The sequence below is a fragment of the Eublepharis macularius genome, chromosome 8, assembly GCF_028583425.1.
Source record: "Eublepharis macularius isolate TG4126 chromosome 8, MPM_Emac_v1.0, whole genome shotgun sequence".
NCBI classification, from domain to species: domain Eukaryota; kingdom Metazoa; phylum Chordata; class Lepidosauria; order Squamata; family Eublepharidae; genus Eublepharis; species Eublepharis macularius.
Window position 1 is genome coordinate 103010009 of NC_072797.1, and position 14011 is coordinate 103024019.

Sequence of the window (14011 nt, forward strand, 5' to 3'; positions counted from 1 at the left end):
TACTGACCCATGGGGGATGTCGCATCATTCACGACATTTTCTTGGCAGACTTTTTATGAGGTGGTTTGGCATTGCCTTCCCCAGTCATCTACACTTTACACCCCGAGGAAACTGGGTACTCATTTTACTGACCTCAGAAGGATGGAAGGCTGAGTCAAACTTGAACCGGCTACTTGAACCTGGCTTCCACCAGGATCGAACTCAGGTCATGAGCAGAGCTTGGGCTGCAGTACTGCAGCTTACCACTCTGCGCCATGGGGCTCTTTGCCCAGAAGAGATCTGCACCTTTATATAAAAACAGTTCCTAGCTGCTTCTTTAACTAGGTAGTATTATCCAACAATGAAAAAACTAGGCACAGACAAATATGTGTTTGCCTGTTTTAGTAACTTGACCTATTACTCTTTTTGCGATATCTGATAAATTCTCTGCCTGAATAAAATAAAGCAGTAATGTAAAATGTTTTTTTCAATAAACCATTTAGAGTAAGGCAATGTGAATTGTGAAATATTTTTATTCAGGGATGCAAATAAAAATGAATTCTTTTGGTAAGGGAGCAAAATCTTGAAACTATAAGAATGCCTGGAGGGGACCACATGAGGAGTACAGTATATCAAGCTGTTCTGAGCTCTTTGGAGGATGACTAGGAGCAGAACCACAAGTGACAAAAGGCACAGATTGGACACTAGTCAGCTTCCCTCAAGTTTTGATGGGAAATGTAGGCATCCTGGTCTTGCAGCTTTGCTCTCTGACTGCTGTCCAATGGACTTTTCAACTGTCACTTGTCCAACATTCTGCCAAGCTGCCTACATTTCCCATCAAAACCTGAGGGAAGCTGACAAGTGTCCAATCTGTGCCTTTTGTCACTTGTGGTTCTGCTCTAGGGTATGCATAATATATAATAAATTCCGTATGGCTATGGCTGCCTGTATAAGTATACAAGGCTTATACCATTTCAGTGGCTCACTATTTTATGTTTTAGTTACTGTTCTAATAGATGGTTTGTTTTAAGATTGTGTACTTGTTCACACAATTGTTTCCTTACCACAATGTGAAATCTGGTACTTGCTTCACAGTAGAGGTTCATGAGAAAATTGATATTGTAAGTGGATTCACCACTTACTGGGTCATCATCACGCATGGCATAAATGAAACAAGGTTTAACCATACCATCATAAGGCTGCTAAAGATAACTTTGTTAAGATTAATGTGATGCAGAAAAGTTAAGAATACCTAATTGTAATAAAGACCCACTAATTTTAGTGGTCGTTTTAGGTGGGTAGCCATGTTGGACTGTAGTAGAACGGTAGGACTTGAGTCCAGTAGCACCTTAGAAACCAACAAAGTTTTCAGAGTATAAGCTTTTGAGAGTCAGAGTTCTCCTCTTCAGATAGTGATAAATACATGAGGTTTCCTGGAATGTACCCAGTATGTGCTCTGTATTATTCCCACAAAAACTTCAAGTGTAAGAAAGATGTGTTCATCAAAATTCTGGGTTAGAAATGAATTATCTAAGTCCAGCCATTCTTGAATTTTCATATTTAGCATGTTTTTTCTTTGTGTTAAACTTTTATATATGAAAAAGGAACCCATATTTGTAAGTGTGATTGCTACAATGGTACATCTCATTTTTTAAAAATGCATTTTAGAAGTCATTGATGCATGGTTGTAAAATTCCAGCAAAGTAAGGTTTAATCATACAAGACACAATGTACCCATGACTTAGCTGCCAAAGTGTGTGTAGGGTGGGGGAAGGGGTAATTATGATCATGGCAGCAGTGTTGGGGGAGGGGCTCAAACCTTTCCCTCCATGCTATTTCCAAAGTAGTACTTTCCCCAAGTACCTATTAGTCCTAGGAAGGGGAAAACAGGTTGCCTAATAGCTGCTCTAGGATATTATTTTTATTTGAAAAACACTATGGTGGAGCAACTGGTTTAATCCACTCCACCTCAATGCAGCAAGGAAGTAATTTAAAGTTCTTGCCCAGTCCTCTCTCTCTTGGGGGTTTGATGCAGAGGATGAGAGGTACCACTCGGGGCACAGTCTCATCAGTATTCAGTACTGGCTTGTACCAGTAATTTCACCCTTTACTTAATACCACAATTTTGACCCAAATTTCCCTCTCTCCTGGGAAAACAGCTACTTTTAAATGAAATTGAAGAAGTAAGTTAATCTGATTGCGGCTCTCTTGAGTTTCTCTAGTTAAGCCCTGAGGTGTGAATTATACTTGTTTCTGTCTTCAGCTTTTTTTCTCCCCTGGACCCATAATTCCTATGGAACAATTATAGACTATTTTTTAAATTCCTAGGTTTAATAACTTTAGTTGTAGCATTTAAAAGAAATTCCTTCAGAAAAAAATTGCAAGATGGAATAATATTTCAAGAACCTTATGGTCTATTTTGAGATATTGAAATCTTGATCCAAAGACCCTCATATGTATAGTAGTAGGCTGTGCTGAATACAAGGATCAGCTTGCACCCGTGCACTTGTGTCAAAAAAAACAGCCTGTCCATTGTCTGTTTCTTGGCCAGACTTATGTGAAAGCAAATCTGCTGGGTTAGGCCTCAAAGAATTCAAAGAAACTTAGAGACACTCAGTGTAAAGCAGTTCCCAGAGAGTAAGTCTGAACATGTTTTGTGAAACCCAAGTATAAGTGAGATCTTGAGAGTATTAAAGCCCATAGACAGAGAGATAGATTAATCCCCTGCTGGGGTTGCCATTTCTCCGCTGGGGATGAGATATCCCCTGCTCCCACCCTCGACCTCCTGCCTTGGTTTACCTGGCCAGAAGAGGAAAAGGCGGGGGAATGCACCTACTGGGGTGTGCTTCCGGGTCGTATGGCGCACTCCCGTGCACCGCAATGGGCTGATTTGGGCCCCAAATGGGCTGAATTGGGCTTGTTTGGAGCCTAAATTGGCTCACTGTGAAGCACAGGAGCTCTCCAGGGCCCACCCGGCAACTCTCCCATGCTCCATAGCAGGCCAAATCAGGCTTGTTTGGGGCTGAAATCGGCCCACTGCAAAGTGCAGGAGCACTCCAGGGCTTGTTGCACTGCTCCAACAGTGCAACAGGCCCAATTCAGCCTGCTGCAGAGTGCAGAAGCACTGCTAGGAGGGCCATGGAGAGCTCCTGTGCTTCACAGTGGGCCAATTTAGGCCCCTTACGGGCCTGATTCAACCTCCCAGGGGCAGCATGAGGCCCTGTGTGATGATGTCACTTCCTGGAAATGATGTCATCGCACAATCCGGGAGTACCAGGTCTTTTGCCTCCCACACGGAAGGTGAGAGGACCTGGCAACCCTATCCCCTGCATTCCATCTCATTACTAGAGCACAGGCTTTGATGGTTGTGCATGACTTAGCTGCAGACAGCAACGGTCATGGGTCTTAGCATGGCCCTGACTGGTTCTTAGAGTCACTCCATGTTCCTGATTGATATGGGATAGAAATAGACTTTCTAAGATAGTTTTTGCTGTTGGCCCAGCAATCAGACATTGTTGCTTGTCCTTGGCCATATCGTTCTTGGACTAGACTGGAAAGGTAGCCCTTGTTGGATGGTTCTGTTTAGACTTTGAAACTTAATTTTACATGTAACATCTCGTTTATCAAGCAGATTCTGCTAAGAAATTTAGGGATTTTAATGAAGTAGTCTTTATTGTTTTACTTATCCTGTCTTTGCACACTTTCTATATATTTAATCTTTTTGCATAATTCTTAATATATTAATCTGTATCCTTATGTGGTGTTATTGGGTTTTGGGTTTCAGTCTGAATCCAGCACCATGGCCTATTGGCCTAGCCACCAGCTAACTGTCTGAGTGGAGCTCATCAAGCAAGTGGTCTATCTTGCAGAGTTGTCTTCCAAGATTAACGCCTTGTACGTCTGAAGACTTTATTTCCTTGGTCTCTGAGCTTAGGGTTAGCCAGAGGAAATTGGTGGCATACATGAGTATAGCTGCAGCATACCAATAAATTCAGAAAAAGACTATCTTTAGAATAATTAGTTTTTCAAAATAATTATGGGAGACCTAATTCATGGTTTTAAAAACACAATGAAACTTTTATGTATCTTCACTAAATCTCAGCTATGGTAATTCCTTTGGCTCTTGACATTTTCACATTTTCTTTCTCTGTGATAACATGCTACTAATGAAAAACATGCACATTAAGAAATGTGTACAGTGCTTTGGCCACAATAGGAATGAATGGCCTACAAATATACATTGCATTTTTAAAAAATGTCATGGTTATAATTATATAACAGTATAACCATGACAAAAACTGTACCTTGACCATGAACATTCATTTTCCACTACCCACACATACTTACAGCTATACAACAAAAATGTCAGCAATATGATTTCTTTTGGGATGAATTTAAAACCTGGCATGCCAAGGTTTTCAGGCTATAGCAAGCAATGAAAAGAAGGAAAACAGAAAGAAAGAGAAAAATGTGTAGGTTTAAGAATAATTGAAACACTAAAATATTGTACAGATTATCAACCCTTTCTGGCAGAGTCCTATAGAATGTATGAAGGACAATTCCAAATAGGAGCCATCACTATATGATGCTAAGTATGACATGTGGATTCTGCAGGTTGATGCTGCTGAGCACCTTTCTTCTCTGGCAACAGTCATGAATATCATTCATCCTCCTTTCATGAACAGGGAGCTTCAATAAAGTTTACTGGAAATGGTTTGATATATTTGCAAACATTAATGGGGATCATCTCTCCTGAATATGTGTGCTTTTATTTTTTTAAAAAAAACCTGTCCATACATGGAATAGAAATACTAATTTAATTAATAAGCATTAGTTGACATTCAGGAGAATGAATTCTCTCTAATGAAATACTGTGGAGATGGCACATTGAATATTTTTCTTTTAGCTAATACAGTGAATACTGTATTCTTTAAAAATGCACTAAATCCAGAACCATTGCTCCTAGATTTCAAAAAGAAGCTATTGCAGTATTATCACTAGTAGCGACTGGTGCATCAGCACATCTCAAAAATCATTTTCCCTTTTCCCAGTGAGATTGTGTGCTTATGTCCCAGAGCACAGGGTTGGTGTGCAACAAACTACTTTTACAAAATAGTTTATACTGGCTATTAATTTTCCTGGATTTCCTACATAGGATTTTCAAAAACTATTTTGAAAAAAAAGTTCCACAGATTGTTTGTTTAAAAAGATACCAAGCAATAGTCCACTCATGAATTCCCTTTGAGAAGACAGTGATTTTGCTTCAGTGGGGGGAAAAAAACTGAATGAAAAAATGCTCATACTTTGGCAAGTTACATTTCCCCTGATCACTTCTATTAGCTGCATCTGTGAAGCTGAGTGCTTTATTTTTAGCAGTTGTCCTGACCAAGTAGAGATATTAAGTAATACAATGGTTCTGACTGAAATTAGATGCAGGACTGTACTTTTGCCTTCTTCAGCCTTCGGTATAAACTGATGAAAGTTGACTAGGACAACGATCTACAGCATTTATCTGAAGGAAACTGGAGTCCTCAATTCCATTGTGCAACGAATCACCAAAGATACCCGTGGAGCCTGAAGGAAAATCATAAACTGGGAGGGAAAAATGAAGAACCATTTTGAACAAACTGAAAGAATCGTTTGGGGAATACTTCATAAAAGAATCTGGACCCTAGCCAAACACAACATGAAAGTTGGAGGGCTACTTTTCTTGGGAAGAAGTAGCTTCAGGCTTTGGAGCAGAGAAGCAATAGGAACAGACAGGGTCTCTTTCCCTTTTCCCACCAACTACTTCTTTACTACAAATTGCCCTCTGCCCCCCACCACTTTTCTCTTGGCAGGAGCTGATGGGTATTTTCAAAAACAGATTTTATAAGCAATACCTTTATATAATGATTTACTTAGGTTAAGCAAGGTATTAACTAGAGATGGGCATGAACCGGAATATGAACCAAAAAACCCCACAAACCTGCCCGGTTTGTGCTTTGTGAACCAGCAGTTCGTGGAAGCTCATTTCCACGAACTTCCACGAACTGGTTTACTGGTTCATTTTAAACACCAATGCCCCTGCAGCGGCAGGGAAATAGGCATTTAAAGCAGCAGATCAGCTGCTTGTTGAGGAGATCCCTGACAAGCAGCTGATCATTTAAAACAGCGGGGCTTGGCTGCCCGGCCATGAGTTCCCGGCCAGCTAGCCAAACCCCATCCACAGTTTAAATGGCCATTTCCCCGCTGCTCAGAGTGGCCATTTAAACAACCCTGCTATTTAAATGATCAGCTGCTTGTCGGGGACCTCCCTGACAAGCAGCTGATCCAGTGGTTTAAATGCCCCTTTTCCTGCCACTGCTAAGCAGATGGAAAGGGGCATTTAAACCCCACGAACCATGAACCAGTTCGTGAACTTGCCCCAGTTTGTGGAGGTTCATGGTTCCTGGTCACAAAAACGGCATGAACCACGAACTGCACAGTTCAGTTTTTTCACAGTTTGTGCCCACCTCTAGTAGTAACCCTGCTGACCTGTAATTTACACACTGCCAAATTCCTACATGGTAGTTACTTCACAGAAATAGTATTTAAAAATAGAATTATAAGAAATGTTTACCTGTAATACCAGAATGAGCTGAAAATGCTCTGTGGAAAACATCAAAACTTGACTGACCCATAGATGTGGGTACAAAACAGTCTTCAAAAGGAGGAACCATATTGCAAGTACTGCCATGTTGTACACTTCTCTGATTGTCAGCATAATGTGGAGAACAGAAAGTTTGCAGTTGCCCATAAACACCTAAAGAGAACACACATCAACATAACAACCATCTGTTTTATTGGCTCATGTACTACATTTTTTTTGTATTTACACCAGTTTCATTATAAATTTTATTTGACTTGGTTTTTTTAGTCCAGTAAACTTTTAGCTGTTTGTTCTTAGCTATTTTAAATCTTTCTAGAGAAAAATAATTCTAAATCAGATATTGCCACAAGAATTAGTAATTGTCCTGATATTTTCAAGAGAACTCTCCTTTAACAAAATGATATTCAGAGCCTGACATTCTTTAATTTTAGGAAACTATACTTTTTCTTTATTATCCTTTGCCCACTACACAAATTCAAGCTTAGTAGGGACAAGTCACCATGAATAGAAGTGGACAACTCAGTAACACATATTGGGCTGACTCGTACAATACAATTGTGTTGGTGGTGCACATGGAAAAGGAGCTTCAGCTTTCACTCCTGCACCATTTTCAAGAACTGGAAGAGCCCCAAGGAGATGTGGTTTCTTCCACTGGGAACCAATGGTGCAGGCAGCAGGTCCCAAATGTTGTTTTAGTTTATGGCAGCTGAAATCCTTTTTCCAAGCACACCATGGTTGCAATTGGAATACAGCTCCCCCTGCCCCACACCTGGGAGGCATGGGACTCCTGGCATATGCATGATACAAAATCCTTGTACCTGCCACAAGGACTTTGACACATGAGGAATCAGCCCACAGACCAAAAACAGTGACAGCAAATGGAAACCACGGCTATTCAACTGAGTGGTAGTTCTACTGCAGCCCTAAGCACTGCTCTAGTATGTTCCATTTCCCCAGTCCATTAAACTATTAGTGCTGAAATTTGGTAACAGCAAACACTTTCCTAGCTTCTTCCTTAAAAAAATCCCTCTTGAGTACTTGGGGTGGTGGTGGTGGGGAACAGAACATTAAAAAGTTGTTCTGAATTTATTTACTTACTTTATTTAGACCCCACCTTTATCACTGACACAAGGTGGACTAAAGTATTTCAAAAAATTGAATCAGATTGCATGAGACATCTAATAAAACAATGGTGCAGGACTAGGATTACAGAACTGGAAAACAATGCAAAGAACAACAACAAAAAACTGTCTAAAGTGCATGGCATACCATACAGAAAATGGTTTACAAAGACAGAAGAAAAAGTAAGGTGATACATTCAATAATGATTGCAATAGACTACAATCTTATTGCCTCATAAAATAGACCTCCCAAGTTGTTCCATTATACCTAATCTCTTTATAAATATGCCCTTCTGAACATTTCTGTTTTGCATATTCTGCAAAGTGATAGAAGCGTGGGGCCTTCCTGAACTCCTCAGGCAAGGTGTTCCATAAGGTAGAAAACAAACAAAATGGAAAACAAACAAAAATTGATAGTTTGATTAGTTGGGGAAAGTCTGACAATATTGGACAATTTTGTGTCAATGTTTTTGAAGATAAAAAGTAGGATTTCAAAATAACTACTAAAGGTTAACAATTAAAAATTATATTCTTATTTCTTGGAGGAGAAGGGAAATAACCAACACCAACCATAATGCCATGAATCATACTTTTAAAAGCCATTTGGCAATCTTGTGCAAATCAGAATCCCACCTAGAGCATTTCAGATTCAGAATAGGGTATTGTGAAAAGGCATAAACGGGGAATGAGTGTGGAACGATGTAAAAGAACATTTTCAGCTTGACTTTTACTGAGGTTTGCCAGCTGGCTTCTGATACCAGAGATGGAAATAGCTGTTTCTGGTAACTGCTGTGACTCAGCTGTAAACTCTCACAGCGTGGCCACTGCTGGTTTGGGACGATAGTTATTTTTAAGAGTGCTTTTCAAGTAAGCACAAAGTACCATTGAGAGTAATGAGCTAAAAACTATTTTGGAAAGCTGTTGTTTTCTATTATTTTACTATGGCCATTTTGCTTCTTAAATGTCAGCATGGGGAAGAGGGGAAATCTATTGAAAACAGCTAGCACACTTTGCAAACTAGAATTTGGGGGATGGTGCTAGGTTGTTCTTGAAAGCTAAAGAGAAGATGGTGAAAGTGTTGCAGTTGCATAAAACTGTAGAGATTTGCCCTTAATTTCCAAGGGCCAAATGGTATGCAAACATGATGGATGTGCGTTTCTTTTCACGCATCCATCCAATCCACATATAGGGATGTGTATGAAATTTTACTTTAACAGTAAAAGGATTATTGCCATTCCATAACCCTCACTTCAGAAGTCCCAAAACGTACATAATAGCCACACTGTTATCCCACCCTGCCAGTTAATATGACCCAAGATTGAAGCACCATGCCTGTGGGACACTCCAGAGGATCAAAACTCGCTGGCATCATCATGTTTTGGCATTACCAGACAGTGCCACCTCTGAAGTGGGGGCATGCTCAAAAAGGAACCAGGCAGCAGACAGGCCCTTCTGGGCTGACAAAGGACAAGTCTCTTGCTCCTTCTTCCGGCAAACAAACTGCTAGCCATGAGGCTGCAGTAGCTGTCAATACTCTTCAGAGGCTTTGGGATAATCTCCTCCTTCCATAAACTTTTCTTTTCTTCTTTTTTCCCCTTGCAACTATGTTGGATTATTTGCTAAACAGCAGTTCAGACAGTAGCTTCTTGGTCTGCACTGAGTTTTGATGTAAATAAAAGAATTCAAGGGTGATGCTGCTACAAGTATGTATTTGTGCTACACTGTTCAATACACGAGCATTTCCTCACAACACTGGATCAAGCTGACACTGAACAGATACTTGATTGTATTTTTCTCTTTAAGAAGAATTTATTCTTCAGTATGAATGAATGGAGGAAAAAAGAAGAAATGTATAGCCTAGTGCTGCTTCACAGTAGAATAGGCAATCACACACTGGCTGATTCCACACCACCTTGTTTTAGCGCCAGTTTTTCGCTGCCGCAGTGCTACACATTCCTCTGTTCACACGTTTTTTTAAAAAAATCATAATGGTATCGCTACGGCGTCGCAGCAGACCACCGCGATTTCATCACGCTATGAGCTCATTACATCGTCCAGCCCCTAAAGCATCACCAAGCCCCACCCCTCATCTCCGAGGTTCCCCCCGCACTTAAAGAAAAAAAAAAGGAACAGGATGGTTTCACGAGGAGCCATGATGAGAAATCCAACAATCCTCCTTCTACCAACAGAGAGAAAAATTCCGCTGATCTACTATTAAAAATCAGTTCAAATTTGCCCGCCTAAACAGGGGACCAATCACTGCAAACTGTCGATGGTGGGAGGATAATGAGCCAATCGCAGCCAATTAATGGGGTGTCGTTTCGACAGGACAGGATAGTATCTTGTCGATATACCAACCAATTGAAGATTTTTTTTTTAAAAAAAAAAAGGTCACAAGACTTTTCACAGCCCAACCATGCCCCCCCTCCCGTTCATTGCGGGTTTTATTGAGTGGATGTGATCATGGCATCGCGCAAGAGAAATGGGAGTCAGAAGGTGATGTGGACAGGCAGCTGGATATTGCGCCCTCACACGTGACGCAATCATTCCGAAAAAAAACGCGGGAGGTAAGGTGGTGTGGAATCGGCCACCATAATGTTGTGCTGATGAAGTGAGTGAGCAGAAGTTGGAACCATCAGATATTTTGCATAGCAACCTAAAATACATTTGGTGTGCAAAGATACTACCGAAGAGGCTCTCCTGTTTGGTTTCCTAAAAATATTTTGTCCACCAAGGTGCTACATATGTGCAAATCTCTGCAACTAATATTCGAATTACCTTTGGCTGCATTTGGGCACCACAACAAACAGAGATTTGTTCATGGTGTGCACAAACACAATTTGTTCTTGAATTTGTATCCTGTTTGTTCTTTCCTCTCTTTCCCCCTCTCATATACGGAGAACAATGGAAGAGTTCCAGGTTTGGGAAGTCTGAATCAAGCTCTAATTCACCACGCCATTCAAATGCAGGAGCCTGGGTAAATTGGAGTTATAGTTAGATGGCAAGAGACTAGCTTACACCTTTTGCCAAATACAGGAAGAAGCAAACTCTCCCCATTTTGATCTATCAATTATGGGTATCAATGAACAATGTTTGGAAAAGAGATCACTCCCCTCTCAAAATTACTGGTTGTTGTTTTCCAAAAGCTCAGTTCCTTTTCAGGAAGGGCCCACACACATTATCTCACTCTCCCTTGGGAACTGGAGTGTGCCTCCAGACAGTGTAGCAGTGAACACAAAATTGGTAAGATTGGTATTCTTGAATTTCTTACATCTGGTTGGCTGGAGCTTGGCTGGCATGGTTTGCCTGGCACAATTTGAACTGATTGGCTATTCATGAGGGGGCTTACCACATATATAGCTGTCCAGGCCACTGTGAACTGCACCGAGGCTGGGAGAGCCCAGGTGCCACTGCAACAAGTCCTGATGCCACACTAAATGCAGGCCACATCTAACCAGGCTGTGGCAAATGCAGGCACCTGCACCACCTCGGAGCAGCCCTTGCCTCTTCCTGGTGCCATGACAAGCCACCTGGTGCCACCTGACAATGATCAGAAGGTCAAGCAGCATATGGAGACTGGGAGCAGGAATGTCTCCTCCCTCCCCTCCCCTCCCTTCACTGCCCAAAGGTCAGAAAAATGGGGGCTGGAAGAGGGACAGAGATAAGGGGGGGGGAGGAAGAGATAAGCAGTGGGGCAATGGGGGGAAGACAAGGTAAGAAGGTGAGAGGGGTAATGGAGAAAATACAGAGAATGGATTGTGGACAGGGATAGCGTAATGGAGAATGGGCAGGGAGAAGGGGGATGAGAGAGAGAAAAAGTATGGGGGAGGTTAAGAGAGGAAGAGTGACAGGAGTGGGGGAAGAAGTGTTAAACGTGACAAAACAAGGAGTGGCAGTGGGAAATAGTAAGAATGAGAGATACGGGATAGGGGAAACACGACCAAGAAAGGCTAGGATTTCTCCTCCCCCTATCTTCCCTCCCCCTACCATTGCTACACCTTATAAATGTAGGGGGTTGTCTGGAATGGCTCCCAGTGATTTTTGCAGGCCTCCACTTGTCTTATATACTAATAGCTAAATATCCCTGATTTGGGAATACTTAAATCTGGAGACTGGAGCCACGAATAGACAAGACACATCTTACACATCTGAAAAATGCCCCAGGGTTGCAGAAATATCTGAAATCTTAAAAAAATACATCCGGGGTTAAACCCCACTCCCCAATGATAGGACTATTTGTAGCTTTAAGACTCAGATATACTCAACGGCTGTTACCAGGCAACCACAACAGGTTAGCCAGTATTCTCAGCTTGGTTTCTCAGCTGACTTTGAACCAGTCATACACACTCGGCCTAACCCATCTCTCAGGGTTGTTATGAGGATAATACGGAGCAAGAAGAATGATGTAAGATGCTTTAGGTCTCCATTATGTAGAAAAGCAATATATAAATGAAGTAAATGAAGAACTATAGATTAAGACAGGGGCAGATAAAAGGTAAGTTGGTTAGTGATATATAGGCTGGCAGAAGGAGGGAAAGAGGAAATAGAGTAGGGAAGGGGATACAGGAAAAAGAGAAGTTCTCCTTTCAAGCCCTTACAGGTTCCCTACCCTGCAACTGGCCCCAGTTCAGCCACCGCTACACAACTAGGTCACAGGGTAGAAGTTGCTGGGGAAGAGAAGGTAAAGTCAGTGGGCAGACAAAGGTGGGTGGGAAGGAGAGATGGAAGCAGGAAAAGGGGGATAGGTTATGGGGGGAGGGAATGAAAAAGGACATCATGGGGGAGGGGAAAATTTACATATATTGTACACACCTGAAAAATGCCCCAGGATTGCAGAAAAAAAAGTTCAACCAAAATAATAGTAGGAGCACCTGTAGTTTTAGCCAGATGGCCTCAGTGGCTGCTGCTAGACAACCATAACAATTCAGCCAGTATTCCAGGCTTGGATTCTGTCAGTAAAAGGCATGGGGAGTGGGCTGGGTCCTTTCCAGGGCTGTTTTGGCCTTTGAAGGAGAATTGGGGCCAGGCCCAGGAGCAACCACTGGAGGACTTGATAGCACATGATTTGCATGACTCACACAGGCCTGACTGCTCGCTGCCATTCAACAGCACCCCACCCCAAAGCCAGTTTCAGAGTAGGATGTGGGAGACCCACGTCTGAATCATCACATTGCTGTGGAAGCTCAATGGGTCATTTTGATCCAGTCACACACGCTCAGCCTAACCTACCTTTCAGGGTAGGTTAAGCTGAATGGTGGACATGGCAAACAGCTTAGAGGTTAACAACTGGAACTGCAAAGAATTGAAGGTGTAACAGTCTGGCCTTGGCTGCTGTTTAGGCACCAAGTGGCTTGACATGACCTTTGACAACAATCATCAAGACAATCCAGTCGGAGCTTGCCTTACATTCGACTGTAGGACTCAAGCAAGGTAAGGTCACCTGGCTAATTTCAAATCATTTTCAAGAACCAGCCAACGTGCCCACACAGTAGCTACTTTGAGTGCCTAGGAAAGGGAACAACAACAATTTATACTATGCAGGCACAAAAATATAACATACAACTATAAATTTTATTTACAGTTATAAGCAAAAGAATTTAGGGGAAAGCAGAGATCTCCCTGGAACACTTTCAGGCATCATGAGCTGGGCCAGTTCAAATTCCAAGTCCATTAACTTCATTGATACTAATGTAGCACCACCAAAAAACCCTAGTCTGTGTGGTATCGTATATAGACAACGGCATGAACCGGAAAAAAATAACGAACCTGCGGTTCGTGGTTCGGTGCCACCGATGAAACCAAATGAACGAAGCACAACGAACATTTCCCGCTGATGAACCTGTTCGTGGTTTGTGGTTCGTGGGAGTCAGAACGCCCCTGTTGGACTTAGAGAGCCCATATTCACAGGGAGTGTTTAGCAGGCTCTCCTCCAGCCAGCATCCCAGTTTGGTCAAGATTGCAGTAGGGATCTTGGAGTTATACCCTCTCCGATCCGAGGCCCCCAGGAAACTCGCACTCAATACAATTAGAGCCACCAGTTGACGTTGGCTCAAGGGGTGTACAAGGGGTGTACTCGAAGGGTTTGCAGGGATGAGATTGGAGTGCCCATGGCTACAGAACACCCCTTCCCCCTCCCTCTCCCGGGTGTCTTCTCCCAAGTTGTAACCACTTTGCAGCTCCATGGTTGGAAGGAAGACCTGCCAATCAAGGCAAGCTGGACTTCGATTCAGGTTTCCAGGGCAACAGAAGGAGTGCAGACAGAGTTCAGGCATTCCCCCGG

The 14011-nt window shown here is 42.2% G+C and overlaps 1 protein-coding gene across 1 annotated transcript in view; it reads right to left on the bottom strand.

Annotated features, from left to right (window-relative positions):
• Positions 1-5366: 5366 nt before the first annotated feature.
• GLIS3 (GLIS family zinc finger 3) overlaps positions 5367-14011 on the bottom strand; it is a 226157-nt gene continuing 217512 nt past the window's right edge. The window contains exons 9-10 of the mRNA XM_054987139.1: positions 6581-6763; positions 5367-5571 (exon numbers count right to left, since the gene is read on the bottom strand). Of these exons, the coding sequence (XP_054843114.1) occupies positions 5435-5571; positions 6581-6763 (320 nt within the window). The 3' untranslated portion in view covers positions 5367-5434. The remainder of the gene's footprint in view (positions 5572-6580; positions 6764-14011) is intronic.